Below are 14,403 nucleotides of genomic sequence, written 5' to 3'. Positions count from 1 at the left end.
ACAAATCAAATCAGGTTTTATTTAGTTCAATTTAAGGGATGAATCAGCTTTGGATGTCCTCTAAATGAATTACAAATTAATTGGCTGAGTATGTTCAGTGTTCTGTTCATTATTCCTTCCATTCTGACAATAATGTAGGCTAGCTTGCAGTGGAGAATTTGGTGCAACAGAAAAATATGGGAATATTTATGCTGGCTGTTATGATGAATTATTTGAACCTACCTAGAACCATACCACCATTTATTTTTCTCTCTGTTTTGAGAATTTTAACCTCACAATTATTGTACAATCAATATAGGAGGGACACTTAATGAGATTTTTGTGCTATAAATAACTTGAGGGTTATTCCACTTGATTAAAAAAACTTGGATGACATATTTTGATTCTTTTATTGGAAACATGTAATTTAGTACTGGTACTTATAATAAATGTTACTCATCAGAGGTCTTTTTTTTAACATTTTTTATTGATTTATAACAATTTTACAGTGTTATATCAAATTTCAGAGGTCTTTTTAAGAATAGGTCTAACTGGTAAGGAAATTGGTTAACACAGACAAAAAAAACTGTACTCCATGTCTTATGAAGAGACATTATACAATCTAACTTCACTTTCTTGGTAGTAATCTGAGAATTCATGTACTGCTTTTCCTCCTGATAGCTAAAACTCCTTTGCAAAAGATTGTAACTTTAAAACAAATTTGTACCTGCTGTTTAGTATTTTATCAGTTTTAGCTATGATAACCATTTTAATTGTCATGGTTTATATGTTGTATTCATTATTTTCCATTGTAACCTGCATCTGATTTAGGAGAGGGTTCCATTTAAAATTTCAGTTAGAAATTAGATGTTGAAAGCAGTTTATGTCTAGGAAGGATTTGAGGTCTAACCTCTGTGTTGGGACCAGATCATTTATTCTTAGGCAGAAAGCAGCAATGGAACCTCACACCTCATGACATGATTTGTCACTTTTATCTTCAACTCCCTCTCACAGGCTTTCTTTTTCTCTCACTCTCTCGCTTTTGTCACTTACACTCTCTCATCACAAACACACATGCACACATAATACAGGATTTTGCAGGACATATATTTTTTAATTAAAGTTAATTTTTGGATTTTTTGACTACCCCTTGAGATAATCAGGGACATCCTAGGGATAAAGGTACTAGGAAAATCAGATATATTTCTATTTCTAGTTTTGCTGTGATCTCTCTGCACCCTCTTGAATAAATCCTTTGACCCTTCTTTTCCTGACTCCTTACCAGCAAATGGAGGTCATTATTTATCATGCTTCTAACTTACTTCCTAGGGATGCCTCCAAGATTCACTGGATTAAGACAATATATAAAATCCATAGTTTATTGGATTAAAAAAAAAACCTAAGAACAAAAAAGATAGGCTTATTCTGAAACTTTCTGAATCCATAAATATGATTGCTCTCTTAGGGCAAAATTATCTTCTTACGTTTCTCTTATTTACTCTTTTAATTAATCATAACATTAGTAGGAGACCTACGTATGACAAATCTTGATTAACTTATCAAAAGGCAGCATAGTGACATGATCCTGTTATTTTTTAAATATATGTAGTGTGAATGTGATTAAATGTATCATAAAAATAAGTTTAAAAGAATATACACTAGAATTAACAAGTGTTATTTCTAGGATTATTGGTGATTTAAATTCTTTTCTTTTAAAAATATATTTGTATTTTCTATAATTACATGTATAATTTGTGTGATTACAACCATTTAAAATAAACATTGCTTAACTGCTATCAGTTAAATTTTTTTTTGCTTATTTTATTTTAGCATACTTTCATGTCATAGAAGTAAATACCATGGAAAATACCCATTTCAGAACGAGGGAACATAGAGTAAGGATTGTGAGATTAATTAGCTACTATTATGTGTTGAAAGTAACCTAGTACATATCATTTTGATGATCCTCTCTATTATATTCTTCCTTTAATTATTCTAATTTTTAAAAATGTGTTTTACAGCTACAAGACCGCACTCAGTTCAGTGATCGAGATTTAGCCACCCTTAAGAAGTACTGGGACAATGGTATGACCAGCCTTGGTTCTGTTTGTAGAGAGAAAATTGAAGCAGTTGCAACTGAATTAAATGTGGACTGTGAAATAGTTCGGGTAAGACATTTCCAATAATTTTCATATTGTGGTTGATGAGTGTCATAAACACAGGGAACTATACTCAGTATCTTGTAGTAACAAATAATGAAAAAGAATATGAAAAAGAATTTATTTATGTATATGTCTGACTGAACTATTATGGTGTACACCAGAAATTGACACAACATTGTAAAATGACTATACTTCAATAAAAAAAAAGGAAAAGAAAAAATATTGGCTCATCCAGCAAAACAAACAAACAAACAAACAAACAAACAAACAAACAAAAACTTGTATGAGGTTCTTTAAACAAAAATAATGGGAAAAAGATAATTCACAGAATGGAAGGAAATATGTTCAAATCATATATCTGATAAGGAACTGTATCTGGAGTATGTAAAGAAATCTTACATCTAAGTAATAAAAAAGGCAAATAATGCAATTTAAAAATGGACAATAGATTTGAATAGACATCTATCCAAAGAAGATATACAAATGACCAATAAATACACAAAAATGATCAACATCATTTGTCATTATGGAAATCAAAACCACAATGAGATACCTCTTAACACCACTATGATGGCTATAATAAAAAAGGCAAATGAGAAATTGGAACCATTATACAATTCTGGTGAAAATGTAAAGTATTTTAGCCACTTTGGAAAACAGTCATCAAACTTTTTAACTTAGAGTTATCATATGAGCCAGCAATTCCACCCTTAGGTATATACTCAAAAGAAATGAAAAATATGTCCATTAAAATTTGTAGATACTGACAGGCATATGTAAAATAGATAAACAAGAGTATACTGTATAGCACAGAGAAATATATACAAGATCTTGTGGTAGCTCACAGCGAAAAAAAAATGTGACAATGCATATATGTATGTTCATGTATAACTGAAAAATTGTGCTCTACACTGGAATTGACACAACATTGTAAAATAACTATAATTCAATAAAAAAATGTTTAAAAAACCTTATATGTGGATGTTCATAACAGCATTATTCATAATAGCCAAAAAGTGGGGAAAAATCAATGTCTATCAAGTGACTAGGTAAACAAAATGTGATATATGCATATAATAGAATATTATAAAGCCACGTAAAGGAATGAAATACTGAACATGCTACAAAATAGGTGAATCTTGAAAACATTCCGCCAAGTGAAAGAAACCGGTCACAAAAGGCCACATATTTTATAATTCTATTTTTATGAAATGTCCAGAATAGGGACTTCTATAGAGATAGAAAGTAGATTAACGGTTGCTAGGGGCTGGGAGTAGGGAGGAATAACTTCTAATGGATAAAGGGTTTCTTTTTGGCATGATGAAACTGTTCTGGAATTAGATAGTGGTAATTGTTGCACCACTCTGTGAATATATTAAATACCTTTTCATTGTACACATTAAATGAGTGAGTGTATGGTATGTTAAATATATCTCAATGACATTGTTTAAAAAATTGCATGAGGTGATCTGAAATACAGTACTTCCTCCTTATCTGTGGCTTCACTTTTTGAAGTTCCAGTTACCTGCAGTCAACTGCAGTCTGAAAATATTAAATGGAAAGTTCCAGAAATAAACAATTTGTAAGATTTAAACTGAGCTCTGTTTGGAGTAGCATGATGAGATCTTGCACCATCCTGCTCTGTCCCACCTAGGGCATGAATCATCCCTTTGTCCAGCATATTCCTGCCACATATGCTACCCACCAGTTAGTCACTTAATAGCCATCTTGCTTATCAGATTGACTGTCATGGTATTACCGTGCTTGTTTTCAAGTAACCTTTATTTTATTTAATAGTGGCCCCAAAGCTTAAGAGTAGTGATACTGGCAATTTGGATATTCTCTTACTGGACCTAATTTATAAATTAAACTTTAATATGGATATGTATGCATAGGAAGAAAATAATATATATAGGGTTCTATACTATTCCTGGTTTCAGATATTTACTCAGTTAAAGGGGGACTACTGTATGTCTCACACATTACATAATGAATGATAGATTGAAAAATTATATTGATCAGTCGTGAGAACTGAAGTTTACATTCCATTTGAAAGATGTTTATAAAAAGATTTAGATAGTGGCAGTATTGTGTTGGTGAGTATTTAACAACTAGCTTTTTAAGGGGAAAAAAAAAAGCCCTAGTTTATAGCATTTGTTGATTTACATGGTATAAACATTCCCGTCATGGCTGATTCCATGACTCATTCAATACAGAGTTCAGGAGAGAGGCTAATAGTTGGCTCTTGTGAGCAAGTATGAGTAGGCTTTGGCTCACACTGGAGGATCAGTCCAGAAGATCAAGAGGGAAGTACTATTAAAGAACAAGTGGCAAAACACAGAACTCTTACAGAAGAAGAAATATTTATTATTTTCTCATACACAAAGGCAGAAAGAGGGAGAAGTATAGGGAGAAGTCATAGAGCATACTTCTCAAAATTAATACGCTTCTCAAAATAAATGCCGTCCTGTCCAGAGCCTTGCTTTTTAATTTTTTTTAGGATCCAGGTGAGAAATCAAATGAATACTTTATTTACCCAGCATGCTATGTGTTATATATAAGAACAGGGAAGTAGAAATGCATTAGACACTTATCTTGTTTCTAAGAACTTTGGAGTCTAGCAAAAGGAATGGCAAAAGAACACAAGTGACTGAAGAGGAATTAGAGTGGAATCATGTTATGAGGAGCCTAAGCTAAATCCACGAGTAGGGAAAGACAAAGCATGTGTTTTTGTTGTCATTGTTGTTTTTAAATTTTTTAAAATCAAAGTTATACATGCACATAGCTTAAGGAGTCAAGTTCTGTAGAACTTGCTACAAAACAAACATTCCTTACTCCTTTCCTCCTACTATTTCCCGATAGCCAGAGTCAACTACTTTCCACTCTTTTGGATGATTCCTTTGGTATTTACCTGCACCTATGAATAATGTGCTGTATTAATTAGAATTAGGTTTGTCTGTGGAAGACTCAAAATAACAATGACTTAAATGAGATACTTCAATTCTATGTACACATCCAGAGCTGGCATGGCATTTCTGCCCTGTGAAATCTTCAGAGACTCTGGCGCCTTCCACCTTTCATTCTGCCATCCATATTATGTAACCCTTGTCCTCGAGGTACAAAATTAAAGCACTTATGCTCTAAGCAGCATGGCAGAGATAGGGAGAAGGACGGGGCAAAAAGTGTGTACCCTTATCTTTTAAAAGGGATTCTCAGAAACTGCCACAGGACATATTCACTTACAGCCCACTGGTTAAAGACTAGTTACAAGGTCATACCTAACTACAAGGGAAGCTGCAAATATAGTTATGTTCTGGGGAGCCATGTGCCCAGCTGAACTTTCTATTGTTATGTAAAAGGGAGAAGACAGATATTGGGGAACACTTAACTGTCTCTCATATCTGTTTATATTGCTAGTTCTTGATTTTTCAGTGTTAGGAATTGTTGATTGAGTTTTGAGTATGTAATGCAAGGAATTTTTTTAAAAAACTCTTTCAAGATCTCTTTATTCATCCTTTCACCTACATGTATACTTCTTCTCTTTTTATCCTCCCAGTATAATTATTTCATAATTTTGGTTAGTTTCATATTCAGTGTTAACATTACTACGACTAGGTAAATGCTTTATACAGTTCAATTATGAAGTATAATATTATTTTTTGTCCTTTTCTGCATAGCATGATTTTGTCTCCTTGGAGTTCATTATTTACTAAGTTTTTGATTTTTATGTGTTTGCTTACTTAATTTTCTAGGTATTTACTGCTAATTTATCCTCAGACCTTTCCCTAGTTGTACATATAACCTTTCAATAATTCATACACGTTGGTAATGCAAAAATTTTATCATTTTAAAAACATTTTTCCTGGAATCTTCTGATCTGCTCCAAACTGAATTGGTTAGTCTGCACCTGGAGCACAGCTATTACCCTGAGATTTCCATTTTCAAACTGTTCTTCTGGTTTACTTTCAGTAAGATGTCCTCAAATTTATCTTCCAACTTTTCTACTGAGATTTTCATTTTTGTTTGTATTCAATCTGCCACTGATACTAATAAACTCCATGTGCCATGACAGCAGCTTCCAGACTCCGTGGACTGTCATAGGGGTTCCTTGAGACCCAATCCTGCAGGAAAGACTAGAGAAAGACAGATTATTACTAAAAACATACTCTCCCAAAATGAAAGATAAGATATCCACAGGGTTCCTAGCTAGGACTCTCTTTGATACCGAGAGGTTTTAAGCATAATTGTTGTTAAAAATGGCCAAAGTCCCCTATAAGGAGATGAAGGAACCAGAACTTACCCTATATACCATGTGAAGATACAGTGAGAAGGCAGCTTTCTGTGAAACAGGAGAAGGGCCTTCACTAATAACTTAACCTTGACCTTGGACTTCCAGGCTCTAGAGCTGTTAGTTATAAATGTTTGCTGTTTAAACCACTCAGGCTATGGTATTTTCTTATGGCAACCCAATCTGTATCTGTATTTATATTAAACTATGCATGAGTTGATAGTGGTGACTCCAACTCTAGTCCATAAACACATGGATCATTCTAGACTTTTCTTCTTGCTTATCTGTAAACTACTACTCCAATAGTGAGAAACCTGCCTCCTACCATATGCCATCCATGTACTTATCTTTTAATCTCAATACACAGGTACAGCGATTTCAGAATTTTTACACATTACCCCCACAGGAAAAATTTGCCAACTTGAGTGCAGTGACTGTATGCATTTCCTTCATCTTTAATCCTACGGGCTACTCTCATTTCCTGTCACTTAGGTCAGTTTCTTTCTGCCCATCCCCTTCAGTGACATTATGTCACACATTTGTAATACAGATTGGATCCTTTTGTCACAGTCTGGATTCCTTTCTGGGATCCCCACGTCTCATAATTGATTTTTTAAAATTTGCACCTATAAAGTTCACTCTTAATGCTGTAAGGATGTCTATGAGTTTTTACAGATGCCTAGTTTTGTTTATTCATCACTATAGTATCAAACAGAATAGTTTCATAGCCCTATAAAATCTCCTAGGCTTCACTTCTTTAACTCCCTTCCTCTCCACAAGCATTTGGCAATCTCTGATCTGTTTTCCATCAATAGTTTTGCCTTTTTCAGAATGTCATATGAATGGAATCATATGGTATGTTGCCTTTATAGACTCACTTAGTTCACTTAGTAATATTCATTTAAGATTCATCTACATTGTTTAGATTAATGGTTCATACCTTTTCATTGCTCAGTGGTATTCCACTCGGAATGTACCACGGTTCATCCATTGACCAGTTGAGAGACATCTTTATTGTTTTCAGTATTTATGATTATAAATAAAACTTCTATAAATGAACAAAAAAAATTTGACCAAAGCCATTGATACTGTACAGAAACCTTTATCCCTATAGAAAGTCCTAACATACAGAAAAAGGAAGTATTACCATTTTCTTCTTGCTGATGGCTAGTTAAAATTTCTACTAGAAGAAAGAAGAGGGAACTGCTTACTATCCTTTTGTTTTTAGTGATTTTTAAGAGTGCAGCATGCCCACAGCAGAAAGAAACTGTGAAAAGGTGATGTGTTGTAAGAAGTCCTCTTCTGTGGTATTTAATAGATTAACTCCAAATAAGAATATTTCATCACATAAATATATTCCTGAGATTTTGGGAGAAACTATGTAGATGTTTTACAGTCTAGTAGACCTTTTAGTTGTTGATCACCAAAATGAGCTTTGCCTCAGGATGTCTAGTTAGTTAGCCCTTACTTGTGGTATAATTTGGAAATTTTAGATTCCTGTTTCCTTGTTATAGCTTATACTTCTAAAAAGTCTAGGAAACAAACTTGGCATATTTTTTCTTTCACTTCGTTGAGTATTATTATATACATATATTTCTTTAACTTGGATTATCATTCCCAAGTTAGTGCCTATTATTTCTTGACTCATTCATTCATCAAAGGTGAACCGAACACCTGTGATGTACCAGAACTCTTCTAGGTGCCATGGAAAAAAAATCACAGCTCTCCTAAGGAACTTGCAATTTAGCATGGTTGAATTATTTAATGTCTCTGTGCTTCAGTTCACAGTAAATGGGACATAATATAACAGAGGGTTGTTTTGAGATAATATATGTGGATAACAAGTGTAAAGCACCATAAGTCCTCAATAAAAGTTAGTTCCCTTCCCTATCTCTCTGCAGTTCAGTTTAATGCCTGCCCTTTCCATCTGTGTTTGGGTTATAGTGGACATATGTCAAAACGACCTCTTGTGTGGTCAAATATCTGTATAAACAACACATGTTTGAATGTTTAAAATACATTTTGAAAGACAAGTAAATTTCATGAAAAACAGATGTATGTTTTAACATTTTAGATTATGTTTATTTTCTAAGGATCATGGCTAGATTTAAAATGTCTTTAAATAGATGAATGTTTTTCATTTATACTGTTTTAACCTTGCCTTTTGCATTAAATATAAACCTCCACTCCCAATATGTGTGCAAAATAAATAATTGTAAACTCTCTATTATATGCCATAGACATTGACTTAAAGCTGGTGGGCATCTTGAGATTGAATTTCATGCTCTTACTTTATATAAGAGAAATGGGAATATACCAGTGAAACCACCACCACAATCAAGATAGGTAACGTTTCCATTGGTGTCTACATCTATCAAAATTCATCAAGCTGTACATCTGAAATATGTGTAGCTTATTGTACAAGAATAATACCACAATAAAGGTGCTAAAAAAGAGTAGGAGAAGGGAATTGAGAATATTGTGTTATAAGGTACCCACACTATCCATGAAGCATTATGGGGTTATTTGAAGATGTTCATATAATTTGTTGTAACTGTTGCAAACTCTAAGGAAACCACTAAAAATGTTTAAGAAGCATAATTGTTACGTTAAGAGAAAATGCGGGAAAAAAGAGAAATGGGGATAGATAGGAGAATGGCTTTCCCAAGGTCACATATCTAGTCAGTGATTAGAGGCCAGATCTCATTATTACCAGTCTAACATTATTTCCATTTGCACTTCACCAGTGTATGCCTCATCATAAGAATTACCTTGGATACTTCTTAAAAATACGGATCACCCCATCTTAGACTTATTAAATCAGTATTTTCAGAGAAGGACCTTAGAATCTATGTTTCCTTTCCCACAGTAATTCTTATGACAGGTTAATTTGGAAATAATTTCATTTCACTACACTGTGTCACTGTGGCTAAATAGTCTAGCTGATTCTTCCCCTTGGTCAAATTTTGTAGTTTATATTTTTCTTATCTATTTGTTTATTGTCTATATCTCTACTAGATTATAAATTCAATTCCATGAAGGCATATATCAGCATTAGAACAGTGCTTAGTGCATACTTGATGTTCAATAATATTTGCAGAACGAAAGAATGAATGTTTAACAAAAAGGTCTGCCCTCTGTGTATATCCTACACAGAACACAAATATATAATAATATGCGTTTAAACTAACATCAGTTTGGAATATTGTTTTTTATTACTTTAATATAAATGTACTTGGAAGCTTATGGGGCCTGAGAGTACTCCTATTTAATAGCCACTATATTTGTGCTGCCAATATATAGTTGACCTGGTGGAAAAGATACAGTATTAGTCTATAAATTTATGAGCACTCTGCAGGAACAAAGATCATCCAGGAGACTAAAGATTTGGAAACCAGTTTTCTCAATTTTCAGTTTCCTCAGATAAGGAATCTGAGGCCCAGAGTGATAAAATAACTTGATCATGGGTCATATAAAATCGTTGAAAAATTGTATATTTCAAAAGTATGGATGTTTAATTTGAAACACAGAAATAAATACTCTTTATGTTATTGATAGCTGACATGTACAAGAGGGTATTCGGGATAAGGTGAATCCAGTTCACGCTGGAACCAATGCCTAGAATTAATAGGACAAAGATACTGATTCAGTTTAAAGAAGCGCAATTTGAAAAAGCAATCTAAAAACTGCACTGGGGAACCTTGCAATGTCGTATGTTCCATATTCCTGAAGTCTTCATGCAAAGACCGAATAGCCATCCACCTAGAATGTTGAAGAAGGGACTTTTACATTAAATGAAAGTTTAGACTAGTTGGCTTCTAAGATTACTTTCGTCTTCTATGATTCTTTGAAAATATAATAAACCCATTAGCATTGTATTTGCATGCAGAATCATTTTCCTGGTGCCTTCCAGTTTTGAGGAATACCCAGAGAAGGACTATTTCAGGCCTAGTATGCAATAAATTATCATATAATCCCAATATTCACATCACATATTTTTTCACTTTTATTGCTGTACATTCCATAATCATTCATTTCTCCCAAGAAAGGTGGAAAAAGAAGTTGGAGATAAATAGAAATTAGTTTGCTTTCTGTTTTCTTCTCTCTTCCCAAACCTTTGACTCAAAGAAAGCAGAAAACATCCTAAGAAAACTGATATTGTCCTTCTTCTGCCCACACCACCATTTTGCAACCATCCATAGCTAAAATTATGAAAAAGAAGCTTCTGCATTCAGGATTTGATAAACATCAATAATTACAGAAAGGAAATAGAGAAAGTACATGACAACTTAATGGAGCTTCAGTAAGAAGCTGCAGTTCGTTACCTTTTCTCAATTTTAGTAGTTTATTCTCAATGAGACCATATAATGGGAAATTGAAATGGAACTATACTCTTTAAATTAGTATTTCTCCTATGTGTGAAATTAGCAAAGCTAGTAAAATTAATACCAATAAATATTTTTCTTTTCTACTGGGTAATTTTCACTTGGGAGTCCACAAAACAATCTATGTGTTTCAGGTTTCACATTTAGCACTGAATGCTAAATACATCAATACTACGTTTCCTGAATTTGAAGAGAAAATGCTCCCCAGTAACTATAAAGAATTAGTCTTCTTGGACTAACTGAATAGTTCTTCGATTTTGTGCTGCATTTTTTAAAATCTTACCATGTAAAAGTTAACTTTATTCATTTTTAACTTACATTAGAGAATATCAAAGGTGACTCCATATTTATGTGGATCTTGTATAGAAGAAATTCTGCTTAATATACAAAAAAGGTACCATAACCAAATTTAGTTCTGAAATTATGAAATGCTATTGAATGACTTTCTATACTAAAAGAGAATACACAGGTTTTAAAAATTCTTTTTCCACCTTGCAGATTGGCTTGGCAATTCTACTTTATAGAGCCACATGACAAAACTATGAAGGTTGTAAACTCTAATCATAACAAATGAGCTTTTTGAAAATTGCATGACATGAAACTGAAATTTCAGGTATAATATTATTTGCAATCACTCAAAAAATCAAATACTTAGGCATAACTCTAACAAAACATGTACAGGACTTGTATGCTTAAAACTATAAAACACTGATGAAAGAAATCAAAGAATTTCTAAATAAGTGGAGAGGCATTTTGTATTCATGTACTGGAAGACCCAACATAGTAAAAATGTAAATTCCCCCCAAACTGATATTTAAGTGTAACATAATTCCTATAAAAGTTTTTTTGTTGATGTAGACAAGATAATTATAAAATTCATATGGAAAGGAAATATGCTAGTACAGCTATGTAAAAAAAAAGGAAAAAAGTGGAAGAAATCCATCTATCCAATTTCAAGACTTATTGTATAGGTATGATAATCAAGACTGTGCTGTTGACAGGGGGATAGACATATAGATCAGTGGAACAGACTAAAGAACCCAGAAATAACCCTTCACAAGTATGGCCAGCTTAGTTAATTTTTTATTGAACTATAGTTGATTTGTAATGCTGTATTAGTTTCTGGTATACAGCATAGTGATTGAGTTATATTCTTTTTCATTATAGGTTAGTACAAGCTATTGAATATAATTCCCTGTGCTATACAGTAGGGCCTTGTTGTTTATATATTTTATATATAGTAGTTTATATCTGCTAATCTCAAACTTCTAATTTTTCTCCTTCCCCCTTTGGTAACCATGAGTCAATTTTTGACAAAGGTGCACAAGCAATTCAGTGGAAGAAGTATTTTCAAGAAATGGTGCTGGAACAATTGGATATCTATAGGAAAACATAAATGAACCTTGACCTAAATCTCAGACCTTATACAAAATGAATTCATAATGTATCAGAGTTTTAAATTTAAAAAAATAAAACTATAAAATTTTAGATAACATAGGAGAAAATCTTCACCTAGAGCTTGGTGAAAATTCTTAGAAATGGTACTAAAAGCACATTCCATAAAAGAAAAAAAGCATTAGCTTGAACTTCATCAAAATTAAAAACCTTTGTGCTGTGAAAGACCAGAACGATGAAAATATAAGCTACAGATGGGGGGAAAAATATTTGCAAACCATATATCTAACCAAGAACTCATATCTGCTACAAAATGGGAGAAAATATTTGCAAAACCACATATCTGACAAAAGCTCATTTCTAGATTATATAAAGAACTCTCAAAACTCAATAGTAAAGGGAAAAATACCCACACAATTAGAAAACGGGCAAAAAACATAGACATTCCATTGAAGAGGATATATGGATGGCAAAAAGTACATAAAAGATTTTCAAAATCACCAGCCATTGGGAAAACCACATTAAGAACCTGATGATCTATTACTACATGCATCAATAAGAATAAATAAAGAAAAAAAAGAAATAAAAATACTCATAATACCAAGTCCTGGCAAGAATGCCAAGAAACTAGATCTCTCCTACATTGCTGGTAAGAATGTAAAATGGTACAACTTTTATGGATACAATTTGACAGTTTCTTTTAAAATTAAACATGCAATTACCATTTGGTCCAGCAATTGCATTTGGGGGCATTTATCCTAGAGAAATGAAGACTTACATCTGCACAAAAACCTGTACATGACTGTTCATAGAGGTTTTTTTGGCTATCTGTAATAGCCAAAAATAAGAAACAACTCACGTATCCTCCAGCAAGTAAAGGGTTAAACACATGTTGAAAGAATATGTAAACAAATTGGTACACAAGTATCATGTATTGCTACTCAGCAATAAAAGAATGGACTGTTGATACATGTAACCTGAATAAATCTCCAGGAAATTATGCTGAGTGAAAAAAGCCAGTATAAAAAAAATTTTTTGAAGTCACATGCTGTATGACTCCATTTATATAATCTCAAAATTATAGAGGTGGAAAACAGATTGGTGGTTGCTGGGGGTTGAGGGTGGTGGGAAGGAGAAGAATAGTGATAACGAACATGGAAGTGTACACAAATACTGTACAATATCAATTTCCTCTTTCTGTTATTGTGCTATAATTGTCTAAAATGTAAATTGGAGGAAACTGAGTGAAGGAGACCTATTTTTGCAACTTCCTATGACCCAAAATTTATTTTAATATAAAAAATTTTAGAAATTCAATTCTAAATCCAATAAAATGAAATTTTAGAATACTTGAAATACCCAGGTCACCATTATGGAGCCAAACAAAGTTAATAGAAGGCACATTTTCACATACAAAGAGCAAGATTGGAAATAGGATATAAACTATAGTTAAGAGCTTCATGCCCAGTCCCTTTAGGAAAAGAACCGATTCATGTTTCTTTTGAAATACTTGGTGGATTATTTTCTCCAGAAATAGAAATAAAAACAAAAACAAAGTGTTCTGCAATGGACTGCATGTTGCTTGAAAGTCTGAATATTTAGATAAATATCATTTCTACTAGTAAGATACTTTAGAATAAAAACATAATTATTTTTATTTTAGCTTATTGAATAGTAAGTTTTTGTTATTCTAGGCATCTATTTATTTTTTAATCATATTTTATGTAGTATCCATTTATTGTTTTAGTGGCCAGAACTGCTAAGTTTTCTATGATAACAAAGCTTCCTCTTGTATCTCTCTTATAAAGACTTGGATTGGGAATCGAAGAAGGAAATATCGTTTAATGGGAATTGAAGTTCCACCTCCAAGAGGGGGCCCTGCTGATTTTTCTGAGCAGCCCGAATCTGGTTCTTTGTCTGCACTCACACCAGGAGAGGAAGCTGGTCCTGAAGTAGGAGAAGATAATGACAGAAATGATGAAGTATCCATCTGTTTGTCTGAAGGAAGCTCTCAAGGTATTTTATACCCTGCACCTCCTGATCTTATCTTTTGTGAATTTGATGCATTTTTACTTGCTTTTCAGCTTACTGTACTTCAGATCTGAAGTCCTCAAAACATTTGGTTAAACATTTGACAAGAAAGACACATTTTTATTTTAATCCTACTTTAACATAATAATTGGATATATTTAAA

General features: G+C 32.9%; 1 protein-coding gene across 1 annotated transcript in view; it reads left to right on the top strand.

Moving 5' to 3' along the window:
• Window positions 1-14,403, top strand: part of HDX (highly divergent homeobox) — a 122,615-nt gene that overhangs the window by 78,217 nt on the left and 29,995 nt on the right. The window contains exons 5-6 of the mRNA XM_010949745.3: window positions 2,001-2,147; window positions 14,018-14,225. Of these exons, the coding sequence (XP_010948047.1) occupies window positions 2,001-2,147; window positions 14,018-14,225 (355 nt within the window). The remainder of the gene's footprint in view (window positions 1-2,000; window positions 2,148-14,017; window positions 14,226-14,403) is intronic.

The sequence above is a fragment of the Camelus bactrianus genome, chromosome X (genome assembly GCF_048773025.1).
Source record: "Camelus bactrianus isolate YW-2024 breed Bactrian camel chromosome X, ASM4877302v1, whole genome shotgun sequence".
In the NCBI taxonomy this organism is placed as follows: domain Eukaryota; kingdom Metazoa; phylum Chordata; class Mammalia; order Artiodactyla; family Camelidae; genus Camelus; species Camelus bactrianus.
The sequence above is the reverse complement of the archived record's forward strand: the minus strand, read 5'-3'. Positions and strand labels throughout refer to the sequence as shown.